Source organism: Rhinopithecus bieti, unplaced genomic scaffold (genome assembly GCF_001698545.2).
Source record: "Rhinopithecus bieti isolate Rb0 unplaced genomic scaffold, ASM169854v2 scaffold_9209, whole genome shotgun sequence".
Taxonomy (NCBI): Eukaryota; Metazoa; Chordata; class Mammalia; order Primates; family Cercopithecidae; genus Rhinopithecus; species Rhinopithecus bieti.
The window spans coordinates 326,586-344,080 of NW_016805989.1; the positions used below are offsets into that span (position 1 = coordinate 326,586).

A 17,495-nucleotide genomic window follows, 5' to 3' on the forward strand; every position below is an offset into this window, starting at 1 on the left:
TTTATTTTATTTATTTTTTTTTTTGAGACAGAGTCTTTCTGTCACCCATCTTGGAGTGTAGTGGCGCAATTTTGGCTCACTGCAACCTATGTTCCCCAGGTTTAAGAGATTCTTGTGCCTCAGCCTCCCAAGTAGCTGGGATTACAGGTGCACACCACCACGCCAGGTTAATCTTTTTTTTCTTTTGAGACGGAGTTTCGCTCTTGTTGCCCAGGCTGGAATGCAATGGCTCAATCTCGGCTCACTGCAACCTCTGCCCCCTGGGTTTAAGCAATTCTCCTGCCTCAGCCTCCCGAGGAGCTGGGATTACAGGCACCAGCCACCACACCCAGCTAATTTTTTTGTATTTTTAGTAGAGATGGGGTTCCCCATGTTGGCCAGGCTGGTCTCAAGCTCCTGACCTCAGGTGATCTGCCCACCTCGGCCTCCCAAAGCACTGGGATTATGGGCGTGAACCACCGTGCCCAGCCATGTATTTTTTTTTTAACTTTTTTTTGCATAGTAGACTTCTGAACACCCATTCAACAATTCCTCTGAGTTATTTTTAGGAAAACATGAGATCAGAGATGTAAAAGGATTTTTTCAAAATCAGGCAGTGGCTCACACCTATAATCCCAGCACTTTGGGAAGACAAGACAGGTGGATTGCTTGAGCTCAGGAGTTCGAGACCAGCCTCGGCAACATGGCAAAACCCTGTTTCTACAAAACACACACACATGCGTGCGCACGCACAAATTAGCTGGGCATGGTGGTACGCACCTGTAGTCCCAGCTACTCAGGAGGCTTGAGGTGGGAGGATGGCTTGAGCCTAGAAGCAGAGTTTGCAATGAACCAAAATCATGCCACTGCATTCTCTGAGCAACAGAGCCAGACCTCGTCTCAAAAGAAAAAAAAAAAAAAAAAAAAAGGTAGGGGTGCTTTTTCAAAATCAAACACAGTGGACAAATTCAAGGCTTTCTACCAATTTATTCAGAAAAGTGGAAGCTCAATGGTATGGCATTTTTGTTTGTTTGTTTTGTTTTTTGTTTTGTTTTGAGACGAACTCTCCCTCTTGTTGCCCGGGCTGGATCGTGCAGTTGTGTGATGTCAGCTTACTGAAGCTTCCGCCTCCCGGATTCAAGCGATTCTCCTGCCTCAGCCTCCTGAGTAGCTGGGATTACAGGCGCCCCCCACCATGCCCAGCTAATTTTTCTATTTTTAGTAGAGATGGGGTTTCACCATGTCGGCCAGGCTGGTCTTGAACTCCTGACCTCAGGTGATCTGCCTGCCTTGGCCTCTCCGAAGTGCTGGGGCTACCGGCAAGAACCATCGCGCTCGGCCGGTGAGGTATTTTCATACCAGTAATTTTCAGAAAGCATTTCTGAAAAAATAAAAATACTTATTTGTATTTCTTAAACACCTAGAGCAGCGGTTCCCAACTGGGGGTAATTTCGTCTGCTAGGGAACATTTGGCAATCTCTGGAAACATTTTTGGTTGTCAAAGTCGGAAGAGGGCAGTGCTGCTGGCATCTAGTGGGTGGAGACCAGGGATACAGCTCAGCGGGCTATGGTGCACCAGATAGCCCTACGCAACACAGAGTTATCTAATTCACTGAGCACGGTGGCTCATGCCTGTTACCCCAGTACTTAAAATCTCATTGCTTTTATGATAGCTCTAAAAGGCTTTTTTTTTTTGTCACCTTCTAAAAAAATTATTTTGGCCAGGCACAGAGGCTCACATCTGTAACCTCAACACTTTGAGAGGCCGAGGCAGGAGGCTTCATCGAGGTCAGGAGCTTGAAACCAGCCTGTGCAACATAGTGAGACCCCACATCTCTAGAAAGAAAATTAAAAATCAGCCAAGTGTAGTGCACGCCTGTAGTCCTAGCTACTTGGGAAGATCGTTTTAGCCCAGGAGTTTGAGATTATAGTGAGCTACGATTGCACCACTATACTCTAACCTGGGGAACACAGCATGATCCTATCTCCAAAAAAAAAAAAACAAAAAAAGAATATCAATAATGCCAAGTTTGAGAAACCCTGGTCTAAAGGGCAAAGATGGCTACTTTTCATAGCTGCAATCTTATTTGCTGAAAAAGCTGAAATAAAAAAATGAAAAACCACAAGATCTTTAAGATGGGGTCTTGCTCTGTTGCCCAGGCTGAAGTGCAGTGGTGCAGGCTGCAGCCTCAACCTTCTGGGCTCAAGTGATTCCCCTACCTCAGCCTCCAGAGTAATTGGGACTACAGGTGCACGCCACCACACCCAGCTAGTTATGTTTATTTTGTGTAGAGATATGATGCCCAGGCTGGTTTCAAACTCCTGGCCTCAAGCAATCCTCCTGCCTCGGCCTTTCAAAGTGTTGGGGTTACAGGTGTGAGCCACTGTGCCTGGCCAAATCATTTTTTTAGAAGGCGATAATAAAAACCTTTTAGAACTACCATAAAAGCCAAGAGATTAATTCCATTTTAGAGTTGGGGTGGTGGTGGGAGATGGTAACCTGGGATTGACTTATAAGGGATTTCAGAGAATCTTCACATGCCCATGTACATGATATGCAGGTATATGTGCATATCATCTGAAAGTGTGAGTTTGTACATCACACATGTCCCTGTGTGTAATTTCTGGAAAAGAAGAGCCACATCTTTCATCCATCCAGTCTGGGGCTCCAAAATGTTCGGGTTTATCAGTGTCAGAGAAATTGTAAACATTCTATCTGGGTTCATTTTCACTGAAGCTTCCTTCTGTGGGGGAAGTCAGTATCTTGTTGCAGATCAACACAAAGGTTGAAGGACTAGAGGCCGGGCACGGTGGCTCACGCCTGTAATCCCAGTACTTTGGGAGGCTGAGGAGGGTGGACCACCTGAGGTCAGGAGTTCCAGACCAGCCTGGCCAACATGGTGAAACCTCATCTCTACTAAAAACACAAATATTAGCTGAGCGTGGTGGCACACACCTGTAATTCCATCTACTCATGAGGCTGAGGCAGGAGAATCACTTGAACCCGGGAGGTGGAGGTTGCAGTGAGCCGAGATTGCACCACTGCACTCCAACCTGGGCGACAGAGCGAGACTCTGTCTCAAAAAAATAATAATAATAAATAAAAAGAAAGAACTGGAAAAAGGCCAATGGCTGAAAGTGACAAAGCATATTTCCTGACATTCTAGCAGTTGATGGTGAACGTTGTTCTTTCTGATGAGGTAACTGCAAATCCTGTTTCATTTACTGGTACATATGTCAACCAACACTTACTTGTGTTTGGCTCTCACTGCAGAAATTCGTGAAACTGATCTTTAAATCAATCAATTTTTAGTAGATTGAGGAGCTAAACAAAGGATTATGTTAAATACTTACAGTGCCAGAAAGCAAGTCTATGATATAACTGTAAAAGTAAATGAGTCCAGAACTGCTTACTGGATAGACTGTACATTGTATATCTGTAAGAAACAAAAACCAGAATGTCAGTGGAAACAGTTTTACAGTCTCTATAACCTGCCTGTTTTTTTTGTTGGCCAGGCTGGTCCTGAACTCCTGACCTCAGGTGACCCGCCCACCTCAGCCTCCCAAAGTGCCAGGATTACAGGCGTGAGTCACCGCACCTGGCCATAGCCTGCCTGTTTTTCACAATTTGTGTGTATAAGCATGTACAGTCATGCATGGCTTAACAAGGAGGATACAGTCTGATAAATATGTCCTTAGGCAATTTCGTCATGCGAACATCACAGAGTGTACTTACGCAAACCTAGATGGGATGCCCTACTACACACCTAGGCTGTATGGTATGGCCTATTGCTCCTAGGTTACAAACCTGGACAGCATGTTACTGCACTGAATACTGTAGGTAACTGCAACACAATGTTAAGTATTTGTGTATCTAAACATGTCTAAACAAAGAAAAACTACAGTAAAAATACAGTATTATAATCTTAGGGGACCACCATTGCATATGTGATCCATTGTTAACTGAAACATTGTCATGGGGTACATGACTATATACGTATATTACATTTAGAAATGTCATATATATTTGTATATTTGCACAGATATGTTTGTATATTTGTGATTTGCCATTTTCAGTCCAAACCCCAATGTGTCCAATACAGTAATATTTCTTTCTCCTTCTACTTCTAGTGTTTCCTTCACTATTCTCCCCAAACATCTGGCGATATGTCTTTTTTATATATTTTGTATGTAAGTCTGCATATAGAGCTTGTTTTTTGCTTGTATGTGTGACTCTCAATGCTCCAGATAGAGGCTGCTCCAACAGCTTGGGCTCCAGAGTGAAGCTCACCAGCCCACAGTGGGCATGGACTGTGAGTGAGAAATGAACCTTTGTGGTTATTTCTCACTCATAGTCTCAAATAACCACAAAGGTTTATTTCTCACTCACAGTCTCATACTGTTATGCTGTCATGCTTGCATGCTGTTATTCCATACCAGCATGAGTGTTATGGGATCACTTGTTTCTGCAGCATAACCTAGACCATCCTGACTAATACAGTCGCCCAAGAATTAGAATAAGATTCTTAGCAAAGCAAGCATTGTAGCAAGGTACACGGTGAAAAACAAACACACTTCATAGTAAACCAGGCCTTAGACTCACCCGTGTCTTTGAAAGGAATGAGCACGAAGCTACTGTTGGTGATCTTGTATTTCGTGAGTAAGATTGGGAGCAAAACCAGCATAAAGATGATCAGAAATATCACCAAATTCAGCAACACCAGGAATCTCAAGAAGGAGAAATAGGACTGAATCCCAGTGCCAAATTTCCCTGGAAAAAACAAACCCGGACATCACTGACCAGGGGTATTGACACACTACACATCATAGATTCAACTAGCCACAAAAGCTGAAGCTGGAGTAATCAGTAGCTGGAAAGAGGAAGAAACATTTAATTTTTTTTTAATTGTGAGCTTTAAGACTCAATCTTCTAGTGTTTTAACTTTTCACCTGTAGATCTACAATCAATCTTGAATTAATCACTTGAGAATGGTATAAGGGAGGGCTCAGTATTTATCTTTTCTTATAGGAATCTCTAGTTGACTCAGCACCATTTATTGGCTGCTTCTTTTGGAAATAATCACCTGACCACATATGTATGAATCTGTTTCTGAACTCTATCCTGTTCCTTGGGTCTACATGTCTATCCTTACACCAATGCTAGACTGTCTTAATTACTGCAGATTTGTAAAACTTGATACATGGTACCTTTTTTTTTTTTTTTGAGACAGTCTCGCTCTGTCACCCAGGCTAGAGTGCAGTGGTGAGATCTCAGCTCACTGCAAGCTCTGCCTCCCGGGTTCAGGCCATTCTCCTGCCTCAGCCTCCCGAGTAGCTGGGACTACAGGTGCCTGCCACCACACCTGGCTAATTTTTTGTATTTTTAGTGGAGATGGAGTTTCACCGTGTTAGCCAGGATGGTCTTGATCTCCTGACCCTGTGATCTGCCCACCTCAGCCTCCCAAAGTGCTGGGATTACAGGTGTGAGCCACCATGCCTGGCCCACTGATACATGGTATCTTTCAGCTTTGTTACTCCTCAAGATTGTCTTAGACATCTTTGGTCTTTTGCATTTGTATACAAATGTTAGAATTAGTGTTTTAATTTTCATGCACAGTCTGCTAAGATTCTGATTGGGGCCGGGTGCGGTGGCTCAAGCCTGTAATCCCAGCACTTAGGGAGGCCGAGACAGGCGGATCACAAGGTCAGGAGATCGAGACCATCCTGGCTAACACGGTGAAACCCCGTCTCTACTAAAAAATACAAAAAAAAAACTAGTCGGGCGAGGTGGCGGGCGCCTGTAGTCCCAGCTACTCGGGAGGCTGAGGCAGGAGAATGGTGTAAACCCGGGAGGCAGAGCTTGCAGTGAGCTGAAATCCGGCCACTGCATTCCAGCCTGGGCGACAGAGTGAGACTCTGTCTCAAAAAAAAAAAAAGATTCTGATTGGGATTACATAAAATATATAGGTCAATTTGAGGAGAAGTGACATATTTATAATATTAAGTCTTCTGATCCATGAACATGGTATATTTAGGTCTTCCTTAGTTTTTATCAATAATACTTTATAGTTTTCTGTGAGTAATTATTGCATACGGTTCTTTAGATATATTCCTAGATATCTGATTTTTTTTTTTTTTTTTTGACACTGAGTCTCACTCTGGTGCCCAGGGTGGAGTGCAGTGGCGTGATCTCAGCTCCCTGCAACCTCTGCCTCCTGGGTTCAAGGAATTCTTGCACCTCAGCCTTCCAAGTAGCTAGGACTATAGGCGTGAGCCACCATGCCCGGCTAATTTTTGTGTTTTTAGTACAGACAGGGTTTCACCATGTTGGCCAAGCTGGTCTCGAACTCCTGACCTCAGGTGATCCACCTGCCTCAGCTTTCCAAAGATTATAGGCCTGAGCCACCAAGCCCGGCCCTGACATTTTTGATACTATTGTAAATTGTATCATTTTAAAAAATTCACTTTCTAAATGTTTGTTGTTGGTATATAGAAATACAATTCATTTTAAATAGAGACACCTTAAAATTAACAATAAACCTTGTTACATTAACATTACTTTCAATAGTTGTCTTCTTAATTATCTACATGCATATCATTGTCATCTGCAAAAAAAAAAAAATGACATTTTATTTTTTCCTTTCCCATTATTATCCTTCCCCCGCCCATCCTGCTACATTGGCTAGAACTTCCAGGATGATTTTGAATAGAATTTGTGATAATTGGCACCTTTTTCTCATTCTCAATCTCAGGGAAAAAGCTTTCAATATTTCATCATTAAGTATGTTGTTTGCTGTATGTTTATAGGTTTTTAAAATAAAATTAAGAAAGGTCTTATCTATTTCTTATTTGCTAAAAATGAGAACTGAAGTTTATCAGTGCTTTTTCTGCATCTGTTGGGATGATCATATAATTTTTTTCTTTTATTCTGTTTTGTGGTGAATTACATCGATTGATTTGCAAATAGAAAACCAACCTTCTGCTAGATAATGATTAAATTGCTGAGGATAGAAAGCACTCTGAAGAGCAAGGATGGCTTCTTGTTTTTGGTAGAAGCAAAGAACTTATTACTGGAGACCGAAGATATAAGATACCCACAGTTTTTTGCCACTCTCTAATACTTAGCAATCTGCCAGACGCAAGAAATTTATTATCACACCTGCACTTCATGTCAGATGAGCACCTACCCAGCCAATAAATCACATGGGTAGAGTAACTGCAGAGAACATCAAAATCCCAGTTCCCAGGAAGAACCTACCCTCTACCACACAAACCACTTTCTGAATGAAAATGTCCAGAAAGCCTACCACTTCGCAAGAGAGGAAGCTAGACATAGTGGCTAACACCTTGGACCTTACATCTTGAATGCCTGGGTTCAAACGCCAGTTCTGCCTCACCCTGTCTGAGTGAACTTGGACAAGATCTCAAACTCTCTGAGCTATGCAAATGACAAGTACCTAAATGAAAGTTTCCTTTGAAGATTAACTGAGGTAATGAGTAAAGTGCTTAACACAATGCCTGGTTCACAGTAAATGCTCAATAAAAATTAGCTTTTATTATTTTGCTCCAAACATAATGTTAAACTTAAATCTCAAGAGAAAAAGTATGAGTGCGTGGTTGAAGTTTTAAGTGAGCCATGAAGCCTTTTAGAAATATATTATATTCTCCAAATAAAACAACAATAAAAAGGTTGTTCACTGGATAGATTACCAATTGTATTTTATAGGTCTTAAAACAGTAATAATGGAGAAAACCATTTCCTTTCTTTATCCTGCTACATTCCTTACAAACCTCACGAAGTTTCCATTTTAGCAGTTTTGGGGAGATGTTTGAAAAACGTTTTGCTGTAAAATAGATAATCCTGGCCAGGCGTGGTGGCTCACGCCTGTAATCCCAGCACTTTGGGAGGCCAAGGCAGGCAGATCACCTGAGGTCAAGAATTCAAGACCAGCCTGTCCAACATGGTGAAACCCTGTCTCTACTAAAAATACAAAAAGTAGCCGGCCTGGTGGCACCTGCCTGTAGTCTCAGCTACTTGGGAAGCTGAGGCAGGAGAATCACTTGAACCTGGGAGGTGGAGGTTGCAGTGAGCCGAGACCGCATCATTACACTCCAGCCTGGGCAACAAGAGCGAAACTTCATCTCAAAAATAAAATAAAATAAAATAGATAATGCAAAAAAAGTTTAATGTTTCTAATTTTGTATTTTTTTTATTTTCATTTTTATTTTTATATTAAATAGAGACAGGATCTTACTATGTTACCCAGGCTGGTCGCAAACTCCTGAGCCCAAGCGATCGTCCTGCCTCAGCCTCCCAAAGTGCTAGGATTACAGCGGGCATGAGCCACTATGCCCAGCTCATTTTGTATTTTGGCACAACTTCCAATGTTTGCATACTTGCTATGGACCGAATTGTGTCCCCACCCTCAAATTCATATGGTGAAGCCCTAACCCCCAGTGTAATGGTATTTGGAGATGGGCCTTTGGGAGGTGATTGGTTTTGATGATGTCTTGAGACTGGGCCCCCATGATGGGATTAGTGTCATTATAAAAAGAGACGCCAGAGAGTTTGCACTCTTTCTCAGAGCACACTCAAAGCAAAGGTTACGGCCGGGCGCGGTGGCTCAAGCCTGTAATCCCAGCACTTTGGGAGGCCGAGACCGGCGGATCACGAGGTCAGAAGATCGAGACTATCCTGGCTAACACGGTGAAACCCCGTCTCTACTAAAAAATACAAAAAACTAGCCAGGCGAGGTGGCGGGCACCTGTAGTCCCAGCTACTCGGGAGGCTGAGACAGGAGAATGGCCTAAACCCAGGAGGCGGAGCTTGCAGTGAGCTGAGATCTGGCCACTGCACTCCAGCCTGGGCGACAGAGCGAGACTCGGTCTCAAAAAAAAAAAAAAAAGCAAAGGTTACATGAACACAGCAAGAAGGCCTGTTCAAGCCTCCAAAACCATGAGAAAAAAAAAATTTTTTTAAGCCATTCAGTCTGCAGTGTCTTGTTATAGCAACCCAAGCCAACTACCGACAACACTTTAATCCCAAATTCTCACCAGTATAGGAAAGGAAGGGTTCACAGTATTTTCAGGGCCATCGGAACTCACTGCAGTTTGGTAAAAGTGATGAACCTCGTCTCAGGATAATAAAGCTTTCTGTTTGTTTATTTATGTTTTTGTTTTGAGACAGGGTCTGGCTCTGTTGCCCAGGCTGTAGTACAATAGCACAATCATAGCTTACTGCAGCCTCAAACTCCTGGGCTCAGGCGATCCTCCTGCCTAAGCTACCCCAGAAGCTGGGACTATGGGTGTATAGCACCACATCCAGCTAATTTTTAAAACTTTTTCTGGGGCCAGGCGCAGTGGCTTATGCCTTTAATTCCAGCACTTTGGGAGGCCGAGGTGGGCGGATCACGAGGTCAGGAGATCGAGACCATCCTGGCTAACATGGTAAAACCCCGTCTCCACTAGAAATACAAAAAATTAGCCAGGCGTGTTGGCAGGCGCCTGTAGTCCCAGCTACTTGGGAGGCTGAGGCAGGAGAATGGCATGAACCTGAGGGGCGGAGCCTGCAGTGAGCTGAGATCACGCCACTGCACTCCAGCCTGGGCGACAGAGTGAGGCTCTGTCTCAAAAAAAAAAAAAACTAACTAACAAACTTTTTGTTGTAGAGGCAAGGTCTTACTTTGTTACCCAGGCTGGTCTCAAACTCCTGGGCTCAGATGATCTTCCTGCCTCAGTCTCCCAAAATGCTAGGATTACAGGCATGAACCATGGCCTGGCTGGGATAATGTTTTTAATAATACGATAACTGTATGTCTGTTTTTATTTTATGCATTGAAATTAGAAGTATAACATTTTTAAAATAATACATTTATGCATAATATTTTAATGCACAAAATAAAAGTCTACTAATATTAATATATTATAATTTAATATTATTTTAAAATAATACTATTTATGCATTTAATTTAAATTAAATTATTAAATATTTTATTTTATTTTATTTTATTTTATTTTGAGACGGAGTCTCGCTCTGTCGCCCAGGCTGGAGTGCAGTGGCACCATCTCGGATCACTGCAAGATCCACCTTCCGGGTTCACGCCATTCTCCTGCCTCAGCCTCCTGAGTAGCTGGGACTACAGGTGCTCACCACCATGCCCAGCTAATTTTTTGTATTTTTAGTAGACACGGGTTTCACTGTGTTGGCCAGGATGGTCTCGATCTCCTGGCCTCGTGATCTGTCCGCCTCAGCATCCCACAGTGCTGGGATTACAGATGTGAGCCACTGCGCTTGGCCAATTTAATATTATTTTTAAATAATACTATTCTATGCATTTAATTTAAATGCATAAGATAAAAACAGATATACAGTTATCATCTTATTTAAAAATATGTGTGATAGAATGACCTACGTGAGCATCAGTGAGCACCTTCACTGGTACTTCTTTTGAGACAGAGTCTCGCTCTGTCACCCAGGCTGGAGTGCAATAGTGCAGTCTCGGCTCACTGCAACGTCCACTTCCTGGGTTCAAGTGATTCTCATGCCTCAGCCTGCCAAATAGCTGGGATTACAGGCATGTACTACCATGACCAGCTAATTTTTTGTAGTTTTAGTAGAGATGGGATTTCACCACGTTGACCAGGCTGGTCTCGAACTCCTGACCTCATGATCCACCCATCTTGGCCTCCCAAAGGGCTGGGATTACAGGAGTGAGCCACTGTGCCTGGTTTTCACTAGCACATTAAATAACAAGATCTAGCGGCAAGTCTAATAACAACTGAAATTTCCAAGCAGTCACGGGCATTAGCAGTATTCCAAGATAAATACAACAACTGGAAGGGACAGGAAAATAGCCACAATTTTTTCCTGGTGACAAAGACACAGGTTCTGCTAAACCTTGTGGTGGTTTGTTGCTCACATTCATCATGGAAGAAAATGCTCAATTTCAGCTAGACCCTAGTGGAAACAAAGCTGTACTTGCTCCCCAGACACAGAGACTTCTGCAGAGGAGCCTGCACAGAGGCCGGGGTGGGATACCTTCTATGCTGCGAATATCCTCCCGCCACAGCTCCAGGTGGGTCGTCATCTCTCGAGCCTTCTCCAGGAACCTCTTCCAAGACTTGCTGCTATACCGCTTCCACTGGTCCCACTCAGAGAGATACTTCATTTGTGTCTCCTGAATGTCCCTGCATGGAAAACATGATCATGACAATCACAACAGCAGCAGCATCAAGACTCAGCATCCCAGCCCAGCGTGGTGCTCCACGCCTGTAATCCCAGTACTTTGGGAGGCCGAGGCAGGATCACCTGAGGTCAGGAGTTCAAGGCCAGGCTGGCCAACACGGTGAAACGCCATCTCTACCAAAAATACAAAATTAGCCAGGCATGGTGGCGGGTGCCTGTAATCCTGGCTACTCAGGAAGCTGAGGCAGGAGAATCGCTTGAACCTGGGAGGCGGAGATTGCAGTGAGCCGAGATCGTGCCATTGCACTCCAGCCTGGGCAACAAGAGCGAAATCTCATCTCGAAAAAAAAAGAAAAGAAAAAGACTCAGCATCTCATAAAACCCCAGCTGAAAGGACAGAAAAATATGTGAGCTCTCATACATTGCTGCAAGGAATATAAAATGCTGCCGCTGCTACGGAAAAGAGTTTGGCAGTCCGTCAAAATGTCAAACAGAGTAACCATGTGCCCTGCGGTTCTCAGATCACATGAAGCCAGGAGTTCAAGACCAGCCTGGCCAACATGGCGAAACCCCCTCTCTACTGAAAATACCAAAATTAGCCGGGTGTGGTGGCAGGCACCTGTAATCCCAGCTGCTAGGGAGGCTGAGGCAGGAGAATCGCTTGAACCCAGAAGGTGGAGGTTTCAGTGAGCCGAGATCATGCCATTGTACTCCAGCCTGGGTGACAGAGCGAGACTCTGTATCAAAACAAAATTATTTTAAATAAAAATAATAAAAATAAAAGACAAAAGAAAAATAGTATTTTGTGACACATGAAAATCACATGAAATTCAAATTTCAGTGTCCATAAATATTCCTAGAACACAGCCATGCCAATTCATTTATGAACCATCTGCAACAGCAGAGCTGAGTGCAACAGAGACTGCACGGCCCACAAAGCTGATCTGAGTCTAGAGGGAAAGCAAACATGTTGACATTCAAAAACGACAGCTCCCTGGGAGAAGTGCTACAAAAGGGGATGTGGTCAGGGCTCTGGAAACCTGGAGGAGATGCCCCAAGTCCAAGTTGGTGATGGAGGAGGGAGTAAGGAGAGCAGGGGAAAAAGAAGGTGCTGGGGTCTGAAGGCAAGAGAGGAAACATGAGGAATTTGCCAACTATCCATGGCACATGGCACACACCTCCACCCTCCCACCAGTCTGTCCTCCTCCATGAGACAGGGAGCTCCTATTAAAGAAAAGGACTTGAACTTCCCATCCAAACAAGCCTCCCTGTGTTGTGCGTCAGTTTCCTTGTCTGTAAGTTGGCGTTAGTAAAGTACCTACCCTTATAAGGATCAGTGGTTCTCAAGTGGGGGCAATTTTGCACACCTCCCAAAGAACATCAGGCAATGGTCTGGGGACATCTTTGACTGTCACAACTTGGGGGAGGGGGACATGCTTCTGGCATCTAGTGGGTAGAGGCCAGGGATGCTACTAAACATCCTCCAATCCACAGACAGCCCTCCACAACAGAGAGCTATCTGGCCCTAAATGTCAATAAGCAAGAGTGCGGCTGGGCGTGGTAGCTCACGCCTGTAATCCCAGCACTTTGGGAGGCCAAGGTGGGCGGATCACGAGGTCATCAGATCAAGACCACCCTGGCTAACACGGTGAAACGCCGTCTCTACTAAAAAAAAAAAAAACAAAACAAAAATTAGCCGGGCGTGGCGGCAGGCGCCTGTAGTCCCAGCTACTTGGGAGGCTGAGGCAGGAGAATGGCCTGAACCCAGGAGGCAGAGCTTGCAGTGAGCCGAGATGGCGCCACTGCTCTGCAGCCTGGGCGACAGATCAAGACTCTGTCTCAAAAAAAAAAAAAAAAAGCAAGAATGCTAAGGTTTAAAAAACCCTCTCTCGGCCGGGCGCGGTGGCTTATGCTTGTGATCCCAGCATTTTGGGAGGCCGAGGCAGATGGATCACCTGAGGCTAGGAATTCCAGACCAGCCTAGCCAACATGTTGAAACCCCGTCTCTACTAAAAATACAAAAAATTAGCCAGGCGTGGTGGCAGGCGCCTGTAATCCCAGCTTATCAGGAGGCTGAGGTGGGACAATCGCTGGAACTGGGGAGGCGGAGTTTGCTGTGAGGCAAGATGGCGCCATTGCATTTCAGCCTGGGCAACAGAGTGAGACTCGTCTCAAAGATAAATAAATAAAATAGCCCGGGCGCGGTGGCTCATGCCTGTAATCCCAGTTCTTTGGAAGGCCGAGGCGGGCGGATCACCTGAGGTCGGGAGTTTGAGACCAGCCTGACCAACATGGAGAAACCCTATGCAAAATTAGCCAGGCGTGGTGGCGCATACCTGTAATCCCAGCTACTTGGGGGGCTGAGGCAGGAGAATCACTTGAACCCCGGAGGCGGAGGTTGCGGTGAGCCGAGATTGCACCATTGCACTCCAGCCTGGGCAACAAGAGCAAAACTCCATCTAAAAATAAATAAATAAAATAATAATAATAATTTGAAAACCTTGCCTCAGCGGGTGGAGTGGGGATTAAAGGAAATAAAGAGCTTAGAATAACAACTATTAGCAATTAGAATTATCCTTCCTGGCCGGGTGCGGTGGCTAAACCTGTAATCCCAGCACTTTGGGAGGCCAAGGCGGGTGGATCACATGAGGTCAGGAGTTCGAGACCAGCCTGACCAACATGGTGAAACCCTGTCTCTATTAAAAATACAAAAATTAGCCAGGAATGCTGGTGGGTGCCTGTAATCCCAGCTACTCAGGAGGCTGAGGCAGGAGATTGCTTGAACCTGGGAGGGAGAGGTTGCAGTGAGTAGAGATCATGCCATTGCACTCCAGCCTGGGCGACAGGGCAAGACTCTGTCTCAAAAAAAAAGAATGATCCTTCCCGTGTCCTTTTCTTTGCCACTTTTATTTTTTATTTTTTATTTTTTTGAGACGGAGTCTCACTCCGTCACCCAGGCTGGAATGCAGTGGCACGATCTCGGCTCAGAGCAACCTCCGCCTCCTGGATTCAAGCGATTCTCCTGCCCTAGCCTGACGAGTAGCTGGGATAACAGGCACCCGCCACCACACCTGGCTAATTTTTGTATTTTTAGTAGAGATGAGGTTTCACCATGTTGGCCAGGCTGGTCTCAAACTCCTGACCTCAGGTGATCCACCCACTTTGGCCTCTCAAAATGCTGGGATTACAGGCATGAGCCACTGCACCCAGCCTTCTTTGCCACTTTCTAGGGATTCACTGGTAAACCAGATAGACATGGTCCCTGCTCTCATGAGTCTGTTAGTTTCATTTTTCCAGTCAGTCTGGAAGTCCCTTGATGGAATAAAATATGTCTCTCTCTTAGGTGTGGCAGAGTTTGGTATAGAGCAGCAGTAGTTTAGAAGAATTGAAAATCTGTGAATCTGGAAGAGTGGGAAATAAAATACATTTATTATTTATTTATTTATTTATTTATTTATTTGATTTTAAAATACATTTATATATGGAATGTTTCATGAATTTGTGTGTCATTCTTGCTCAGAGGCCAGGCTAATTTTCTCTGTATCATTCCAATTTTAGTATATATGCTGCCAAAGGGAGCACCAAAATTTTTTTTTTTTTTTTTTGAGACAGCGTCTCGCTTTGTCACCCAGACTGAAGTGCAGCCTCAACCTCCCGGGCTCAGGTGATCCTCCCACCTCAGCCTCCTGAGTAGCTGAGACTATAGGAGTACACCACCATGCCTAGCTAAATTTTGTAATTTTAGTAGAAACAGGTTTCACCACGTTGCCCAGGCTGGTCGCAAATTTCTGAGCTCAAGCGATCCACCTGCCTCAGCCTCCCGAAGTGCTGGGATTACAGGTATGAGCCACAGTGCCAGCTGAAATACATTTATAAAGTCTCTATATTTTTTGAGAATACAAGACCACCCAAATTAAAAATAAAACCAGAGACAACATATTCTCAGACCTACAAGGCACAGTGTTTCATCCAATGTGCATCATCCAATGTGTTATTTTGTATTTTTTTTTTTTTTTTTGAGACACAGTCTCGCTCTGTCGCCCAGACTGGAGTATAGTGGCACGATCTTGGCTCACTGCAACCTCTGCTTCCCAGGTTCAGGCAATTCTCCTGCCTCAGCCTTCCAAGTAGCTGGGACTACAGGTGCCCGCCACCATGCCTGGCTAATTTTTGTATTTTTAGTAGAAACGGGGTTTCACCATATTGGCCAGGCTGGTCTTGAACTCCTGACCTTGTGATCCACCTGCCTCGGCCTCCCAAAGTGCTGAGATTCCAGGCGTGAGCCACTGCGCCCAGCCCAATGTGTTATTTTGTTTTGCTGTTGTTTTCGTAGAGACAGGGTCTTATTCTGTCACCCAGGCTGGAGGGTAGTGGCATGATCATAGCTCACTGCAGCCCTCCTATTTCTGGGCTTGAGTGATACACCTGCCTCAGCCTTCTGAGCAGCTGGGACTATAGGCACACATCACCACACCCAGCTAATTTTTCTATTATTATTTTATTTATTTATTTATCTATTTATTTTGTAAAGACAGGGTCTTGCTATGCTGCCCAGGCTGGTCTGGAACTCCTGGTCTCAAGCAATCCTCCTGCCTGTGTCTCTCAAAGTGCTGTCATTACAGGCATGAGTCACTTTGCCCGACCCTTCTAATGAATTTATGCTACTGACCCTGTGGGGGAAGCAATTAGAGAGTTAAGCAGAAATACCCACCTCTGTCATTACACCAGGTCAATGGGAAAATTATGTTTTAAATTCTTCAAGAATGGGGGAGATGGCAAGCTACCACCCAAATCCATTCTCCCCTTCTCTGGAACTAGCTGGAGACACTTCCCAGCTTTCTGAGCAGTTAGGTATGACCATGTGGCTAAATTCTCTCTGGCAGAAATGTAAAGAAAAGTGATATGTGCACCTTTCAGACTTGGCTCTTAACCCACTCCCAAAACTCCCAGTGACTCAATGAATGTGTGAATGCCCCGTGGCCATGTAACTTTACAGCTCTTCCCATTAGCGGGAGGAATCCCTTTCCACCAAATTGAATCTGGACTGTGATCTGGTTAGACCTCAGACTGCAGTAGGAGGGAAGCTCAGCTGTTTTTAAGCCTAGTCTCAGGAGGTTTTGCAGGCTTCTGATCCTCTCTTGGGCTCCAGCTGTTGCCATGCGAACAAACCCGAGCTATCATGATGATACCATGTGATCATCCCAGCTGAAGCCACCCTAGACCAGCTTACAGCCAGCTGATCCCCAGCCTAGATCAGCAGAGCCACCTCCCCAACCACACCTGACTATGGATAAAGATTCAGCCCAACTGAAACTAGAAGGATTTGTCCAGCTGACTGGTAGACTTGAGAAACTATTGTTTTAGGCTACTCAGTTGTGGGGTGATTTATTCTGCTGCGTAGCTAACTGCTATATTCATACTCCAAACTCTTTCTTTTTGCACTGCTTGGTTGCAGACAAAAATGAGGCTTTAGGGGTATGCAGAGCCACAAGATGGAAAGAGCCTGGATCCCTGAATGGCTGCAAAGTCCCGCAGTTCCTAGTACTTTATGCTAGCAAGAAATAAACTTCGGCCAGGCATGGTGGCTCATGCCTGTGATTCCAGCACTTTGGGAGGCCGAGGAAAGCAGATCACCTGAGGTCAGGAGTTCGAGACCAGCCTGGCCAACATGGTGAAACCCTGTCTCTACTGAAAATACAAAATTAGCTAGGCATGGTGGCACATGCCTGTAATCCCAGCTACTCGGGAGTCTGAGGCAGGAGAATCGCTTGAACCCGGGAGGCAGAGGTTGCCAAGATCGCGCCATTGCTCTCCAGCCTGGACAACAAGAGCGAAACTCTGCCTCAAAAAAGGGAGAGGAGAGGAGGGGAGGGGAGGGTAAGGGAGACCAGAAGAGAAGAGAGGTACAAAAGTTTGTATGATTGTTGAACACCTACAATGTGAAGATGCTGTGTTTTGGGGGAAGATACCAAAGTGCATAAAAATACCCTGCCTAGAGATGTCAAACTCACAAGTAACTGTAGTATAAGATAGAGTGCTGTAAACAAAATGAGGTTTTAGTAAAACTCAGTTCTGTGAGAATCCATTTAAAACTGATTAGTCTGTATATATAGGAATTAAATAATCTTAAATATGTAATGAAAATATAATATGAAATAAGGGTTTGAAACTTGATAGGTTCTTTATATTTTACACAGCAAAACAATTTGTAAATTTTCAAACAGCTAACAGTTTTGTTTATAAAAGATAAATGACAAAAAGTAAAGCAATGCCTGAACACAATATATAATGTGTATTTATCTGATTCAGAAAAAAATATTTTAACTATTTT

General features: G+C 44.4%; 1 protein-coding gene across 4 annotated transcripts in view; it reads right to left on the minus strand.

The window, feature by feature from the left end:
• Positions 1-17,495, minus strand: part of TMC7 (transmembrane channel like 7) — a 72,473-nt gene that overhangs the window by 35,796 nt on the left and 19,182 nt on the right. For 3 of the 4 annotated variants that reach the window (XM_017874402.1, XM_017874401.1, XM_017874403.1), the window contains exons 3-5: positions 11,018-11,166; positions 4,583-4,750; positions 3,334-3,416 (exon numbers count right to left, since the gene is read on the minus strand). In XM_017874402.1, coding sequence (XP_017729891.1) covers positions 3,334-3,416; positions 4,583-4,750; positions 11,018-11,166 — 400 coding nt within the window. Of the gene's footprint in view, positions 1-3,333; positions 3,417-4,582; positions 4,751-11,017; positions 11,167-13,500; positions 13,523-17,495 lie in introns of those variants that run through there. The other variant, XM_017874405.1, reaches the window with a different exon arrangement.